This window comes from Oryzias latipes, chromosome 6, assembly GCF_002234675.1.
Source record: "Oryzias latipes chromosome 6, ASM223467v1".
Taxonomy (NCBI): domain Eukaryota; kingdom Metazoa; phylum Chordata; class Actinopteri; order Beloniformes; family Adrianichthyidae; genus Oryzias; species Oryzias latipes.
In genome coordinates this window covers 32,099,148-32,116,518 of record NC_019864.2, presented here as the reverse complement: position 1 = coordinate 32,116,518, position 17,371 = coordinate 32,099,148, and the positions used below count along the sequence as shown (strand labels likewise).

At 48.4% G+C, this 17,371-nt stretch overlaps 2 protein-coding genes across 7 annotated transcripts; both read left to right on the top strand.

Moving 5' to 3' along the window:
* The first annotated feature begins 389 nt into the window (after nucleotides 1–389).
* hras (HRas proto-oncogene, GTPase) lies at nucleotides 390–10,879 on the top strand. Of its 4 annotated transcripts, none has more exons than XM_023956200.1 (6): nucleotides 390–577; nucleotides 3,412–3,537; nucleotides 7,144–7,322; nucleotides 9,260–9,419; nucleotides 9,494–9,618; nucleotides 10,011–10,879. In XM_023956200.1, the coding sequence occupies exons 2-5, from the start codon at nucleotides 3,427–3,429 to the stop codon at nucleotides 9,611–9,613; spliced, it is 570 nt and encodes a 189-aa protein (XP_023811968.1). In that variant the 5' UTR covers nucleotides 390–577; nucleotides 3,412–3,426; the 3' UTR covers nucleotides 9,614–9,618; nucleotides 10,011–10,879. The 4 variants fall into 4 exon arrangements, with proteins under 4 accessions (XP_023811968.1, XP_023811966.1, XP_023811965.1 ...); XM_023956198.1 differs by adding an exon at nucleotides 2,713–2,835 and having other exon boundaries at nucleotides 9,494–10,879; XM_023956197.1 differs by having other exon boundaries at nucleotides 9,494–10,879.
* A 107-nt stretch (nucleotides 10,880–10,986) lies between these two features.
* LOC101166028 (tumor susceptibility gene 101 protein) lies at nucleotides 10,987–16,397 on the top strand. Of its 3 annotated transcripts, none has more exons than XM_011492721.2 (6): nucleotides 10,987–11,340; nucleotides 11,446–11,530; nucleotides 11,598–11,663; nucleotides 11,726–11,889; nucleotides 15,907–16,009; nucleotides 16,080–16,397. In XM_011492721.2, exons 1-6 carry the CDS (start codon nucleotides 11,299–11,301, stop codon nucleotides 16,166–16,168), a joined length of 549 nt encoding a protein of 182 aa, XP_011491023.1. In that variant the 5' UTR covers nucleotides 10,987–11,298; the 3' UTR covers nucleotides 16,169–16,397. The 3 variants fall into 3 exon arrangements, with proteins under 3 accessions (XP_011491023.1, XP_011491024.1, XP_020555542.1); XM_011492722.2 differs by lacking the exon at nucleotides 15,907–16,009 and adding an exon at nucleotides 15,239–15,341; XM_020699883.1 differs by lacking the exon at nucleotides 15,907–16,009.
* The last annotated feature ends 974 nt before the right edge of the window (nucleotides 16,398–17,371 follow it).

The window sequence follows — 17,371 nt, the reverse complement described above, 5'->3', positions numbered from 1 at the left end:
GAACATCTAAACCTGAAATTTCATTAAAAGACAAATATTTTGTCTGAAACACAAACAGTAAATCCACTGACACCAGTTTGTAAAGACTTTAATGTCCCTGTAGACATGAATGCAGAACTTGGACCCAGCATGCCCCGCTGCTGCCTTCACGGACTCTCTGGGTTTCTGGCTTCACGTGTAGAGTTCGGCCGGATTTTCTTTGATTCTTTGAGGTTGAGTTGGTGCCTCTCTGCTGTTTTTAGTGAAAGTTATTTCTAAAGATTTAGTAGTTCTTCTTTTTCATGATTATCACTCTCACCAGTTCGTTTGGGTTTGGTTTGGTTAAATGTGTCTCTCGGAACCGGGACGTTAGAGTCATCACAAAGGCATCATTAGCGCCGCGTGCGCTGAGTGGCGGGATTTCCGGGCGGACCCTGAATGCAGCAGCAGCGTGTTTTCGGAGCTGGGCGTGGGGGCTCGCGCTCTGCTGATTGTGGAGGCTCGGTGTTCGGCGTGCGGGGCAGCGCTGCTCTGGCGGGAAAACAGGGACGCGGGACCGACGGGCCGTTTCTTCGAGCGGGAAACACCGTCGTTGTCGGTAAGCAGAGCCCCCCCCCCGCGGGAGCGCGTCTTTGTAGGGGCAGCCTCGGTGCTGGGGGGGCTTTCGGCTCCAGCTCGATGCCGTCACGCCTGAAGACGCGCTGCGGGATTGCAGCATTTCCGTGAACGTTGCGGTTCTCCTGCCGAATGAAGCGAAGCCGGTACCGGCGCCGGGAGACGCCCCTGCCCGGCGGGGCGGAAGTCCGAGGAGAGATGAAGGGGAAGTTACGGGGGGGTGTCATCCTAACGAGCCCCCCCCCGAACCGTTAACAGGATGTGTTCGAAGGTCCCGTTTTACCGTCAAATGTTTAATTAGGTTCTGGAGAACCGGGTTTTCCGCAGAACCCGGTCTGCATATATCCGCTTCAGGACCGTTCGGTTCTTCTGAGGAGAACCACCGGGATCCATGTTTGTTGTTCCGTCGTGGGGGGGTCAGCTGGCTGTCTCAGTGTCTGCGGCCCCCACCTCTGCCAAACGGAGAGGGGTCTGGACTTTTACCTGGTTTGAGGGGGAGATCAAAGGAAACATCTGTGACCCCCCCCCCCCCATGAAAGCCTTTTGTTGTTGCAGCGGCGGCCTTTTGAAGAGATGACGTGATTGGAGGAGGTGTGGGTTAGCATCTGACACCTCCCTGGAGGAGGTCTGCCCCCCACCATCGATTTTTAAAATCCTTTATGGTCTGTAATGGGGGGGACGAGCGGCTGTGGGAACCTCGGTAAGAACTGCATGGAGGTGGTGGGGGGGGGGGGGGGTCATGTTTGTAATGTCTTTATAGAGGCTGTGGTGGTGCCCCCCCCCCCCCCACACACACACACACACTCTGTCTATAAGGTTCTCTTTGGAGTTTCAGAATAAAGCGTTCTTCTGCAGACTGGAGGTGCAGCCCTGACCATGGAAGGCTGGGTCAGCATGCCGAGGGCGGGGGCGCAGGTTCAATTCCTCAAAAACCGCTTTATGAGAATGACGGCCCATAAACGCCTTCCTGTCCACCCGCTCCACCTAAGACCAGCCTGCTTAAATGAGCCCCCCCACCCACCCACACAGCGAGTGTCCCGAGGAGCCCCCATCTTCACGGGTGGTAGTGGATGATGCCCCCTTCAGTCTGAGAGCAGAGACAGAACATGTTGGTTCTGGTCCTCCGGGTTCTACCTGCTGGTGTCTGACATGCAGACGTTTCCTGTCTGGACAGAAATGATGACATCACCTCCTTTTAGGTTGTACCGCCACGCTGGATGGAACTCAGAAAACTTGCTATTTGTGATGTTAGTGATCAATGTTGCGATGACTGTATCACTTACGATACACGAACAAATAACCAAACAACCAAAAACATAAATTCCATTTCACTGCAACTGATGAAATCAGTCAACATAAGTTATTCTCCAAATGAGCCTCGTCTACATAGGAGGCGAGCATCTAACAGAAAAGGCCTCCGTCTGATTGGTCAGATGCATACATGCATTTATTTGATTGGGTAAATACTTCAAGCTGCCATAAGTACGGGTTAATGGCCTTTGAAGTGTGCGTTATCAGACTTATGGTCACTTTACTCTGGTTATTTTTCGGTATGGATCTCTTTTTCACAAAAAGCAGACTATTTGTTAGGTGGTGTGGCGTTGTCACGATAACGTGACCACGCCTGGGCCTGGGCTGAGCCGTAGATCTGGACTGCAGCGATAGGAAAACGATATCTACGCTGAAGGTCACGATGGGAAAATAAAGTATGGGTTCAGAGAGAAAGTTCACGTCTCGTTTTTGTCCAGAGGATGAAGCTGGAGGTTGTTCTTAAGAAGCCGGCGCAGTGATACATTTAAGCTAAGTGACCGGAACTTCTGCTTTCGGCGTGTGTTAACTCTGTGGATTACCACTTTTTAATCCACACCCAGCAGCCAATCAGAATCGAGAATCCACCCGGACCGTGGTATAAGACTGTTTTAGCACATTCAATGTTACCATTATCGCAATTTTTGCCGACTTTTGCGATATGCATATCGCACAGCTAGCTATCACGATAACGATAGTTAGCGATTTATTGTGCAAACTCATCATCTCCAACGTAACACTTGGTGCATCCTGAGGGGGTCGGTTCTTTCAGTTCGGTTTCCTGGTGTCTAAACTTACCTTCCGTAACAGGAAGTCCCCGTTGGAGGCGGACCTTAGGAGGAGCCTGAACCGTGGAGTGATGGCCCCCTCCGGTCCTAAGATGGAGCGGACCATGCGTGTTCCTGTGGTCAGCTGGTTTGATCAACATTAAAGGTGGCGTTTGAACACAGACATCAAATGTGTGAGAACAGAAGACTGGAAGGTCTTTGTGTATTGAGCAACCACAGGGCGACGGTGTGGGGGGGGGCAGCAAAAGCTCAGCTGATTGGCCGATGTGGCATGGAGGCAGGACATGGCGAACATCCAACAATAACGAGCGTTACAATGGCGGTGCCGGTCACAGCGTATATAAATAAAAGCATCATCTATGAGAGAAATTACCCCCCCCCCCCCCCCCCCCCCCCCCGAAATACATGCTAGTGCTGAAGGGTTCATGGCTGACGATGATGGTGATGGTTGTACCCGTGTCTATGACATCAGTATTTTTATGTATTGATGCTCTTAGTGAGTTGAATGCATCATCTCAGCTGTCAATCACCTGAATTCTGTCTCCCTCACAAAAACAAACACAATTTCAAATGAAAGGGTTTTCTTCGCCTCCCGGTCCAGTTTCCCATTCTAGCTCCAACGTTCTGAAACCTTCAGCCTGGGGGGCGGTGGGGGCCAGACTGCAGCTTTCCTGATGCGTTTGGGACCTGTTCATGACCAGCACCTGTTCTCCTCTCGCAGCGGTGAGCAGCAGACATGACGGAGTACAAGCTGGTGGTGGTTGGAGCCGGAGGTGTGGGGAAGAGCGCGCTCACCATCCAGCTCATCCAGAACCACTTTGTTGACGAATACGACCCCACTATAGAGGTACGAGTCTCCGCCCTCTCTGCCCTTTGCTGTCAGACTCAGACATCCGACCGTCGGTGGCTGTGAGCAGATGCAGCAACACCAAAGGTGCTCAGACTTTACTGGGTGTCTCGATTGAAAACGCCAGTGCACAAACTAGAACGGCCTGTTTCTGGCAGGACTGCTCCCCCCTCTACCCTCCATACCTGCCTCAGGACAATGTCCTTTTGTGCGATTGCATTCCTGGGCTCTAACAAAGGGGCGGCCATGTTTTTATGGACAGCAGGTTGATTCCCCAGTAGGGATGAGTATCGGCAGTGATGAAAGTCTTCCGGGAATTACCGGAAATCCGGGTTTTTGAGCAAACCGAACGTACTTTCCGGGAAATAAAGACCTGATCTCTACGGACAAATCGCTTTCCGGATCAAAAAATGGTCTGAAATCAGCTAATTTTAGCTTTATTTTCTATATTTCTCCGCAGATCGCTTCCTCTATGGTCGTGGCCATCTCTCGTCTTCCCGGCCTAATTGACCAATGACGGGACGTTTTAGTTGCTTTCGGATGCGTCGACGGGTCTGATTGGCTCTGTCTGCACCACGTGGTCAGCGTGACTTGCTTCCCTAGAGACCAAAACTGGCGGACCCACGCTAAACTTTCACAAACACATCTGAAGAGTTTGCGATCAAATTTGTGTTAAAATAATGGCAGGCATCGTCATTATTGAGCGTGGTCACGACCTCAGTTGTGAGAAGACGATAAAAAACAAATTGAAGTGGTCTTGGCTGGAAAAAAAAGATTTTTAAGGTAGTGTAGGTCAAATACTTTTTTGTGTAAAATAATCTCAAAACCACATTTTGAAATAATTTCAATTTTAGTTTTGAGTTTCAGTTTTTATTTTGAATAAATTTCTCTATCTAATTTATTTGTATTTCCTAATTACCATGATTTAGTTCAGTATAGTTGACATTAATTATAAGTATTTGATGGTTTGGACTAGGGTTGTGCCGATGGACGATATCATCGTCCATCGTGATGGGTGACTGACATCCCGATGGAGAGACCACCATCGTGATGCCACGCCCCCGCCACGTTGCGCGTCGACACCATTAGCCGCGGTTACACGTACAAAATATCTTGATGGGATCAATGGTCGGATTAGAATCCAACCGTGTAGATGGGCCCAGAAAAATGTTTTCAGAATATAAAAACGTTCACTAAGGTCACAATTTCGGTCGGAATAAATCATTCGCAGACGCGCAGTTTGAAAACCGGAAGAGGATACAACTTCCGCCGAGCGGCTTTTTTTCCAAACTTTATTGAATGTTACGATTCAATACAAAACGATAACAGCGCCGAGCGGCTATATACATTGACATGTCAGCTCGGTAAAATACGAGATGATCTTCTAAACGTGCTTTTAATAATGTTACGGTTATTATGAAACACCTGTTCGCTCATCATTTGAATTTTAATCCGTGTGGTCAGTGCTTTTTCTGAACGAAGCCAGGATTAGCAGTATGCTAACATGGGCTAACAACATTAGCTTTGGGTGGTGCTGCTTGCTGGCTGCACGTAAACATGTAAGAATAACATCAGCCTTTATTTAGTCGGGACACGACTGGAAACACAAATCCGCGTGATTGTTTGAATGTTTTCTAAGGACTGAGCGACATTTCTGCTTTGAAGCTCAAACCGCTGTGTGTGCTGACGATCCGAGCTGTGCTCAGACACACGTTTAAACCCGGTTCTGAGTTCGGTTGTTTGTACCCCTAGAGCTGCGGGACGGATCGCAGTCTTAAATCTCCCACACATACCGCTCATGTACCCCCCCCCCCCCCTTCCCATCAAACACAAAGCTGTAAGTCCGCACTCCCCCGGAACTTGTGCGGGAGTGGACTACTTCTTTTCTATTTTGTTTGTTACTTTTTTTGTTAAAGTCACTTCCCTCAGTTTATACTGGATCATCGCGGATAAGTCATCAGTTGGGAAATAAAATGAAAAAAGCAAAAAAACGAATAGCAGTTATATAAGAACGAAAAATGTAAAAAATACCCCCCCCCCCGACGATGTCATCGTCCATCCCGATGGTTGACAGCAAACATCGTCAACGGCCAATTTAAGGGACATCGCCCAACCCTAGTTTGGACCCGCACTCCCTTAAAAAATAATGTTTACAATGTTTAGCTTAGTTTGTATGTTTGTTTTGATATTTCCCAGATTACTTAGTATTGGTGTTAAAGAATTGATGTATTATGTTATAGAATTATAGTTTAAAGCAGATCCCATATTTTGATGTAATTATAGTTTGAGAAAACAGTGCAAGTGAATGTTGTACATCAGTCATTTCTAAAGCAGAAATAATGTATAAATAACTGAGGTATTTTCATAGAATATCATAGTTACTGGTGTTCTTTTTGCCATTTGGGGCTTTGATGTTACTATATTTTAGCAATTGTATGTTTTGCAGCTTTAAGGAAAAGCGTAGATTGTAGGATTGTGTTACTTTGAGCAATTTTCCAAATTCTTTTTTGGGACCAGCAAGTCCTTAATGGAGAGTCAAACTAGGGGTTTGAATGACAAATCATGATGCTCCAATTAGTCTTAGTTTCTTGATAAAGAAGTGAATAACTAGCTGCCAGAATGCATCTAAGACCACGTATTTTTCCAAAATTTCGCTCTGTGCCCGCCATATCGCTCAAAGAAAAGTTCAGGGATTTTTTCCTTGCCTGACTTTCATCACTGATCGGTAAGGTTTTACCGGTACTACTACTCTTAGTGATTCTGCTAATCGACTCGGTATTTTAACGATACTTTTGAGGACGAAAAACAAATAAATCAACAAATAAATTAAGAACATAAAGTGTTTTATTTCCTCATTATGCAACAACATTGTTTTTTTTACAAAAGATTTTACTTTATACATCATAAGGTTACAGTACAAACCTGGAATGCACGTGGATGTGCTAGAGGTTCAGGCAACCTATTTAATTCATTTTACCAAGAAACGGGGGGTTTTAGTCTACTAAAAACTTTCCATCCCATAACAGACTCTGGTCGGCGTTCACAGCTGCAGACACGCCCCCTCCGCGTTCACGCTGCTCTCTCGCTCTACCTGACGGTGTAAAAGGCTCCACGACCATCTGAGAACGTGACGGTTATTTTAAAAAAACCACCGAGCCGCAGCTCAGGGAGGAAAGAGCCGCATTTTGGACCGTTTAGCTCTGTCCGCCATCGCATATCTTTGGTAGCGTTCCTGTGTGCGCACGCCGCTTACTGTCTGAACAACAGCCCCGCCCCCCGTGCACACAAATAACCAGTCATACCTCTCCTCTTCAGCGAGAATAGCTAAATTAATATCATCATTAATCAACAAAAAATTGACTGAATTGGTGGATTAAATATGGCAGATAACGTTTATTCTTTGTGGGACACAAAAAAAGTGACGTCTCCAGAACTGATAGCAGAACCGTTGAGGTCAGATCTTAACGATACTGCGGTCTTGAAGAATGTTGCCCCGGGGCTCGTTCAATACCGGAGCTCAATACCCGTCCCTATTCACCAGCAGCTGTCTATGTGATGCCGTTGCTCGCCGTGTCTCTGAATGCCTCCTGTGTGATGTTTGGAAAGGACTCCTACCGGAAGCAGGTGGTGATCGACGGCGAGACGTGTCTGCTGGACATCCTGGACACTGCAGGTCAGGAGGAGTACAGCGCCATGCGGGACCAGTACATGCGGACGGGGGAGGGCTTCCTCTGCGTCTTTGCCATCAACAACACCAAGTCTTTTGAGGACATCCACCAGTACAGGTGTGTTGGAGTGCACAGGTGTAGTTCTACTGAATGACCAACATGATTAGGAGGACTATGGACTGTAAATGAGAACTGGACTGAGTGACCCCTCACGTTCCAAACAGGAAGTACCAGCTGGCTCCAAGAAGCTAAAATCCCATAGACGTCTACAGAGAAATGAACTGCTGGAACTCAGTCATTGTATTGGTCAGAACAACCATTCTGGATCTGATACATTTTTTAATATCCTCTCGATAATCTTCATTATGTTCATGATATTCTTTCTTTATTGCAAGTTATTGAAGGGGTGGCTAGATAGCTCAGTTGGTTGGGCGTAGAACTGTTGCGCAGGAAACCTGGGCTTGCCCTCCAGGGTGCAATGAGCCAAAAGAGGTCAGGGTAAGATCCAAAGGTTTAGGTAAAAGCCTCCACACTGCTGCCTATCTGGGTCTAACTTGTGCCGTGAAAATATAAGATTGTGTCAGGAAGAGTATCCGTTTTTAAAGACTCTCTGCCAGACCAACCACTGTTTACTTACATCGTCTGTTGACGTTCGTATTGCAGAAAAATAGATAGATATTCCTTTATTAGTCCCACAATGGGGAAATGTCCTTATTGCGGCAGCAGTACAGGAACAGAGAGCAGTATAAAAAGAAAAAGACTATGGAATAAGTATAACTCACACAAATGGCGACTAAATTGGCTCCATTTGGCTGGAGGTTAGGGTGACGTCATAACTGTCCAGTTCTCTGATCCAGTCAGTGGGAGTTCATCCCAAGTTTGGCTCTGATTTGCGGGCGGGACTGTTGGCACAGAGTGACCCTGCTTTTATTTCCTATCATGCCGGTGTTTACACCCTCTCCTGCTAGCTTACAGCCCCTCACACCCGCAACCTAACATTAGCGGTGCAACAGAAATATCAGATCCATCCGTCCGTCCCCTTCTGATCCAGATTCCAGCTCAGACCAGGAAAACAAAGACGTCCAGGGATCCATTGGTCTGACAGTGGATGATCAGAAAGGGGCGGAGCCAGGAGGCTTTGACCCGCTGATTGTAGTTTGTGCGCAACTACCATATTTTTCAAACTGCATTTTTCATCAGCTCCTGATTCACTAATATGTCTTTTTCATCGGAAAAATCCAATCCACTTTAGTAATGTAGCACATCTCTCAAACAGGCAGTTTCCAAAGTGCTGTACAGTGACCAAAAACCAGACAAAAGATTACCAAACAAAATAAAAACAAAGTACACCAGTAAAGTGGATAAAAATAAAATAAGAACAAGATAAAAACACAGATAAATATAGATTAAAAAATAATACGGATAAAAACACAGAGGACCACACAACTCATGCGGCGTTAAAAGCTAGAGGGTAAAAATGTGTTTTAAGACGGTACTTAAAACCCTCCACAGAGGGCGCTGTTCTGACATGCGATGGCAGAGCGTTCCACAGCTTAGGGCCAACAACAGAGAACGCTCTGTCTCCCCTCGTTTTGAGCCTCGTCATGGGCTCCACATGGAGCTGACCTGTGACCTCAGAGCACGAGCTGGTTTATAAATCTGAATGAGGTCAGAGATGTATTTTGGAGCCAGTCCATGTAGAGCTTTAAAAACAAACAAAACTATGTTAAAATGAATCCTAAAATTAACAGGAAGCCAGTGCAAAGACGCAAGAATAGCTGTGATGTGTTCATATTTGTTTGCTACAAGAAAATGTTACAAACAGCAAAACCAACACAGTTTACATCAGAGTGGGTGTTCAGTGTTTATGAACACACTGCTCTGCGCCTCCTCACGCTTCAGCTGTAGTGATGAGGTAATGCTGCCCCCCTCCCCTTGGCAGTGCTGAGCTGCAGACGTGCTCCTCCCCAGGGTCCTAGACACCCTGGCGAGAGCTGCTGCATCTCTGCGAGGACGAGGTGTGGGCTCCTGCAGACGGTGTCTTGTGCTTGCAGGGAGCAGATCAAGCGGGTGAAGGACTCTGACGACGTCCCCATGGTGCTGGTGGGGAACAAGTGTGACCTTCCGGTGCGCACGGTAGAAACCCGGCAAGCCCAGGAATTGGCCCGGTCCTACGGTATCCCTTACATCGAGACCTCTGCTAAAACCCGGCAGGTGGGGGCAGACCTGCATCCCTTTTGTTTGATATCCCCCCCGCCCTGACTGCCATGCTGTGTAACCTCTTGCAGGGGGTGGAAGATGCTTTCTACACTCTGGTCAGGGAGATCCGGCAACATAAGCTACGGAAGCTGAACCCCCCCGATGACAGCGGTCAGGACTGCATGAGCTGTCGCTGCGTGGTCTCCTGATCCAGGTGAGCGTCTGCGGCCAACGTTCCCTTCTCATCCAGAACCCACGGCTGCATTTTCCCGTGTTTGGAGCTCCGGAGGCTGCAGCGCTGGGAAAACTGGACTCAGCAGAAGAACGTCAGACGCCACAGACTCTGGAGGACGGGGGCTTTGTGCTCCACCGCTCTCCCCTTACCCCCCACCTGTCAGTTCTTGTAACCAACATCCCTAAAGGCTCCGCCTCCACGTTTCTGCTAACTTATTGTTTACAGTCTCAACACTGTTTATTGCAAGTTCTTGCTGGAAGTCGGACGGGGGTCCTCCTGAATCCACCGAGTTTTCTTCAATGAATGTAGACGTGGAGACGGAGGGCAGCGGCCCACCTGTGAAAGACAGAAACTGTTTCATTTATCTGCAGAGGGTTGATCCGAAAGCCGGTGAGGAAGGAGGCGTGGCTCCACCGCGCCGCCTCCACCATGAAAAGCCGGGATGCAGCCGCTGCTGCAGCTTCATGTTGCCTTCACGCAGCAGCTGTGGAATCACTGTGGATGCAGCTTCTGGGACAGAAAAGGTTGGGAATCAAACGTCCGTCATGACCCCCGGGTTCGCTCTTCTTCCCATGTGCTCCCCGCCTTCGTTCGCTAAGACTCAGGAATCTGGGATCTGAACCCGGCTGTCTCAGGGTTCTTCTTCTTTGGTTCCTTTGTGCTCCACAGAATGATGGAGTTGCTGCCTGTTACAGACCCCGCCCCATTTAGCCTTTAACGTGTCTTGGCCTGCAGTAAGCTCCGCCCACATGATTGTTATGTAAACTGGCTTCAGTACTGTGCTGCACAGGACCAGAGGGCTGCTGCATGGGCTGGATGAGAGTCCACAGAAGATCTGAAGACGGGTCAAAGTCTGCTCAGTACCGTCTGATGGATTTCTCCAGGTCGGACCTTCCTGTGACCTCAGACTGAACGGGTGGTTTGTGACGGCTGCACCGGGCCACTGACCCATCAGCGGACAGGAACTGAATGTTTTGGAAATGTGTTCTTTTTTTGATTTCACTCTGGTGTTCAGAGGTTTTTTTCTGGAGGTTGAACATATGTGCTGTGTTTGTGGCCCCCGCATGAATACTTGAACTCTCCACACTCAAACCCCTCTGTGTTGCAGAAGCATCAGCTTTGGGGTCTCATGCTGGGGTGTGAAGGCCTCAGGCTGAGCAGAGCTAAAGGTACTTGATGCTTTCTCTTGTAATAACCCTTTGATGTGGCCGGACAGGAATAAAGATGTCATGAAGAAAAACCCGAGTTCCTCCTTTAATGTGAGACCCGTTGGGATTGTCCGACATGTCCTGATCTGCAGAAATGAGCATTTATCTGTAAAGGTTCCTGTGCTCAACTGGATTCAAAGTTGACCCGTTTTTGGCTGGTGCTGCTTTCAGCGTACAGAGGGCCGTCTGTAAATCTGTGTTCACGTTCAAGTTAATAGTCCAACCCAGACCTGTGGCTGGAGATGAGAAACAAACTTTTTGGACCTAAAAAAAAAACAAAAAAGGAAATCCAGAAAAAGATTCCAGGTTGAGTCCGTATTTTCAGACCGGGCCTCACCTTTTCTGTGGAGGGTAATAAAATGTGGGCGGTTCTCCTGAACGGGTCCAAAGTTGAAGGAGACCGGAGGACTGGAAACTGGTTTCTTTTTTCTCAGAGAAACTTTTATTTATCATGACTTTGACTGAAAACAGCATCAAGAAAATGCTCCCTACGGTAAGAAGCAGCTCCTGGTTGGGTTCTGACAGAATCTCCAGGTTCTGACAGATCCTCACGTCTGCGGCTTACCTGCCTTAAATCCTTAAATCCTTCTGTGTTCAGACCTATGTCCGCAGTTACGTGGCTCATGAAATATTTGTGGCAACGACCTACTTTAAAAACCTGAGGCCTGCCATGGACCGCTTCGGTAAGTCACAGCCTGACGGCCCTCAGTGATCCCTGCAGAGATGCAGCCTGAGCTCGGTTCTGTCCAGTTTCCAGAGCCGGGGCAGCAAAGACCCTGATGAGCCTGACGGGAACCATACCTGTGACGTTTGCAGGTAAGCGGCTGTTTGCACCTTTAGGTGAAGCGTTGCTATGACGCGTTTCCTGTGACATCCAGGTAAGATTTACAACATCCCGGTGTGCGTGTGGATTGAGGAGCGCTACCCCCATGCCCCCCCCATCTGCTACGTCCAGCCCACAGCGGAGATGATGCTGGTCAAGAGGGTGTTTCTGTCCGCAGACGGTCAGATCCTTCTGCCCTACCTGAAGGAATGGAAGAAGGTGGGTCTGCATGCTGTCTGTGAGGAGGCGCCGCAGAGGCCTTCAGTCATAAGGATCATGAATGCATAGAATTCAATAGGAAAAGACTAAACTAAACTGGACATCCCTGCCCTTAGACCCCCCTTCATGGTAAGGAAAAAAACGGATTCTGAAAAAAACGAAGAAACCTCAGGGGTGCCCACATGAAGGAGGGATCCTCCCCCAGGACGGACAGGCGATTTACCAGAACTCTTAGAGAAGAATTAATTTATCTAAATCTATAACCACATGTATAAAGTCCAGCAGACGAGCTTCATCCAGATGGAGTTGGGGGACGGCTGGGGGTGCCAGACGATGCAGAACAGGATCCACAGCCAGGTGTAGGAGCAGTAGTAGATGCAAGCCAGAGACACGGTCCCTCTGATTCCTCAGACGGTCAGGAACAGGAGCACGGATGAGCCAACTGGAGTCTGGAAGCACTCCCACTCCCCAGGAGGGGAGAGGGAAAGAGGGACAATACATGAATCACTGCACCAAACAGAGGCATGGAGAACTAAATGATGAATAATGATCAAGAATAGAGGAGAGGAAGGGTAGAAGTAGAGAAAAGAGGACAGAACCCCAGAGCACCATAGTTACCCCAGCTTCAACTTCTAGCAGCCTTTTAAAACAGTTATTATTAAGTTTAATTTAAACACATTAACATTAAGTTAAATCTCTGAATACTAACTAGTCTGACAATAAGCCTGTCCAAAAAGGAATGTTTTCAGTCTAACTTTGAATGTAGAAACTGAGTCGGCATCTGTTTCAGGGCGACTGCATCGGCTTAAGGGCGACTGCATCGGTTTTAGGGCGACTGTATTGATTCAGGGCGACTGTATCGGTTTTAGGGCGACTGCAACGGTTTCAGGGTGACTGCAGCAGTTTGTGGGCGACTGCAAAGGTTTCAGGGCAACTGCATCGGTTTCAGGGTGACTCCATCTGTCTCAGGGCCACTGCAACGGTTTTAGGGCGACTGCAACGGTTTCAGGGCGACTGCATCTGATACAGGGCGACTGCATCGGTTTTAGGGCGACTGCATTGGTTTTAGGGCGACTGCAATGGTTTCAGGGCGACTGCAACAGTTTCAGGGCAACTGCATCGGTTTCAGGGTGACTGCAACGGTTTCAGGGCGACTGCAGCAGTTTCTGGGTGACTGCAACTGTTTCAGGGCGACTGCAGCAGTTTGTGGGTGACTGCAACAGTTTCAGGGCAACTGCATCGGTTTCAGGGTGACTCCATCTGTCTCAGGGCCACTGCATCGGTTTTAGGGCGACTGCAACGGTTTCAGGGCGACTGCAGCAGTTTCTGGGTGACTGCAACTGTTTCAGGGCGACTGCAGCAGTTTGTGGGTGACTGCAACAGTTTCAGGGCAACTGCATCGGTTTCAGGGTGACTCCATCTGTCTCAGGGCCACTGCATCGGTATTAGGGCAACTGCAACGGTTTCAGGGCGACTGCATCTGATTCAGGGCGACTGCATCTGTTTTAGGGCGACTGCAACGGTTTCAGGGCGACTGCAACAGTTTCAGGGCGACTGCATCGGTTTCAGGGTGACTCCATCTGTTTAAGGGCCACTGCATCGGTTTTAGGGCGACTGCAACGGTTTCAGCGTGACTGCAGCAGTTTCTGGGTGAATGCAACGGTTTTAGGGCGACTGCAGCAGTTTGTGGGCGACTGCAGCAGTTTCTGGGCGACTGCAACGGTATCAGGCCGACTGCAGCAGTTTCTGGGATACTGCAGCAGTTTCAGGGCGACTGCAACAGTTTCAGGGCGACTGCATGGGTTTCAGGGTGACTGCATCTGTTTCAGTGGCTCTGCATCTGTTTTAGGGCGACTGCCTCGGTTTCAGTGCGACTGCAACAGTTTCAGGGCGACTGCAACACTTTTAGGGTGACTGCAACAGTTTCAGGGCCACTGCATCGGTTTCAGGGCCACTGCATTGGTTTCAGGGAGACTGCAACAGTTTCAGGGCGACTGCATCTGTTTCAGAGCCACTGCAGCAGTTTCTGGGTGACTGCAACTGTTTCAGGGCGACTGCAGCAGTTTGTGGGTGACTGCAACAGTTTCAGGGCAACTGCATCGGTTTCAGGGTGACTCCATCTGTCTCAGGGCCACTGCATCGGTTTTAGGGCGACTGCAACGGTTTCAGGGCGACTGCAGCAGTTTCTGGGTGACTGCAACTGTTTCAGGGCGACTGCAGCAGTTTGTGGGTGACTGCAACAGTTTCAGGGCGACTGCATCGGTTTCAGGGTGACTCCATCTGTCTCAGGGCCACTGCATCGGTTTTAGGGCGACTGCATCGGTTTTAGGGCGACTGCAACGGTTTCAGGGCGACTGCAGCAGTTTGTGGGTGACTGCAACTGTTTCAGGGCAACTGCAGCAGTTTGTGGGTAACTGCAACAGTTTCAGGGCAACTCCATCAGTTTCAGGGCAACTGCATCGGTTTCAGGGTGACTCCATTTGTCTAAGGGCCACTGCATCGGTTTTAGGGCGACTGCAACAGTTTCAGGGTGACTGCAGCAGTTTCTGGGTGACTGCAACTGTTTCAGGGCGACTGCAGTAGTTTGTGGGTGACTGCAACAGTTTCAGGGCAACTGCATCGGTTTCAGGGTGACTCCATCTGTCTCAGGGCGACTGCATCGGTATTAGGGCGACTGCAACGGTTTCAGGGCGACTGCATCTGATTCAGGGCGACTGCATCTGTTTTAGGGCGACTGCAACGGTTTCAGGGCGACTGCAACAGTTTCAGGGCGACTGCATCGGTTTCAGGGTGACTCCATCTGTTTAAGGACCACTGCATCGGTTTTAGGGCGACTGCAACGGTTTCACCATGACTGCAGCAGTTTCTGGGTGAATGCAACGGTTTTAGGGCGACTGCAGCAGTTTGTGGGCGACTGCAGCAGTTTCTGGGCGACTGCAACGGTATCAGGGCGACTGCAGCAGTTTCTGGGATACTGCAGCAGTTTCAGGGCGACTGCAACAGTTTCAGGGCGACTGCATGGGTTTTTGGGTGACTGCATCTGTTTCAGTGGCTCTGCATCTGTTTTAGGGCCACTGCATCGGTTTCAGGGCCACTGCATCGGTTTCAGGGCGACTGCAACAGTTTCAGGGCGACTGCATCTGTTTCAGAGCCACTGCAGCAGTTTCAGGGCAACTGCAACCCTTTCAGGGAGACTGCAACAGTTTCAGGGCCACTGCATCGGTTTCAGGGCGACTGCAACAGTTTCAGGGCGACTGCAACAGTTTCAGGGCGACTGCAGCAGTTTTAGGGCGACTGCAACAGTTTCAGAGCGACTGCAACGGTTTCAGGGTGACTGCATCTGTTTCAGGGTGACTGTGACCTCATCGGCCTCCTGCAGGTGATGGCGGCGGTTTTTGGAGAGTTCCCCCCTGTAAGCATGCGGCCCCCTCCAGAGCAGGAGCTAGGCTCATGTAAGAGCAGACAGCGGGTCATGCCGCCTGTGATTGACTTCAGCTTTGTTTTCCAGGCTTTTCAGGGCGACTGCAACAGTTTCAGAGCAACTGCAGCAGTTTCAGGGTGACTGCATCGGTTTTAGGGCGACTGCAACGGTTTCAGGGCGACTGCATCTGATTTAGGGTGACTGCATCGGTTTAAGGGCGACTGCAACGGTTTCAGGGCTACTGCATCTGATTCAGGGCGACTGCATCGGTTTCAGGGCGACTGCATTGGTTTTTGGGCGACTGCAACAGTTTCAGGGCGACTGCAACGGTTTCAGGGCGAATGCATTGGTTTCAGAGCCACTGCAACAGTTTAAGGGTGACTGCATCGGTTTTAGGGCGACTGCATTGGTTTTAGGGCGACTGCAAAAGTTTCAGGGCGACTGCATCGGTTTTAGGGCGACTGCATTGGTTTTAGCGCGACTGCAACGGTTTCAGGGTGACTGCAACGGTTTCAGGGCGAATGCATTGGTTTCAGAGCCACTGCAACAGTTTAAGGGTGACTGTATCGGTTTCAGGGTGACTGCATCTGTTTCAGGGTGACTGTGACCTCATCAGCCTCCTGCAGGTGATGGCGGCGGTTTTTGGAGAGTTCCCCCCTGTAAGCATGCGGCCCCCTCCAGAGCAGGAGCTAGGCTCATGTAAGAGCAGACAGCGGGTCACGTGACCATCCAAACGCCGCCTGTGATTGACTTCATCTTTATTTTCCAGGCTGGACGGATGCAGACGGGAATTCTGTTCTGTCTTTGCCCAGAGAAGATGGTCAACCTTTCCAACGGAAAAATGAAACTGACTGTTGAGGGTTTTGTAAAACTTCTGTACTGATGGCATCCATCCCCTCTGAAAAAAACTTTTAATATATAATATGTCAATAATAAATTGAAAAAAAACTTTAAATATATAATATGTGAATAATAATAATGTTTCTTCTGGGAAGTGAAAACGTCTCCTGCTGCGTGTTTGTGCTTTGGGACGTTTCCATTCAACTTAAGTCCGTTTACAAAATAAAAACTTTATATATAACTGTCAGGTAGAATTATTTATTCGGTTTCCTTTGATCTGTAAAGTTCTGAAAATGTATATATGAATTGACAAAGCCTTTTGGATAAGAGGTGAAAACGTCTTCAACTTTAAAAACCAAGTCCAGATGACAACCTTTAAACCTACTACTATGATGGAATCAACCTGGATGAATGAGAGTCTTCATAGACATATGTATGTATGTTTATTTATATACAGTAAACCCTTGTTTTTCGCGGGGGTTACGTTCCAGAAAGAGCCCGTGATAGTCAAAAACCGTGAAGTAGAAACCTCTATTTTTTTTTTCAATTATGATACAATTAAATACTCTATTATACATTGAAAAGAAAGAACAACCCATTTTATAGGCTCAAGCATTTGTTTCACAAATCAAAGTACTTTAGAAACGTTTTTTAACAAATAACTTCTGTACTGTACTGTCAAATAATAATTTTAATCATCAATGTGAACAGAAGGCGTCAAATCGCGGAGATTAGCCCCGCCCACCGCGACCCGCGTAATTGGATTAAACGGGAGAAAATATAAAATGATGATTATGAAAAAATACAAAGTACAGTCGCACAAATAGTGACTCGGGTGTATTTAACTGCTCTAAGTTCAGACTGAGCCGCTGCATCCTGACTCCGCTCTGCAGATTTTTCTTCTTTTAAAGCCCCCGGTGCAGCTGCAGGTGTGTTTGTTCGGGAGAAGAACATTGTGATCGGCAGTTGGTGTCGCTCTTTTTTTCTTCTTCGCAAAAACATCCTTATACATAGACATTGCCAACATCAAGAGAATTTGCAAGTACATAATGTAAATTTGGCAAGCTGTTTTACGTACGTGTACATATTAAACTGCAACATTATTGACGCACAGGTAGAGAAGAAGCAGAGTGACTTTTTAGCCAATCAGAATGCAGAACACAATGCACGATGCAAATCCGTGAAGTAGCGAAACCGTGAAAAGTAAACCGTGTTATAGCG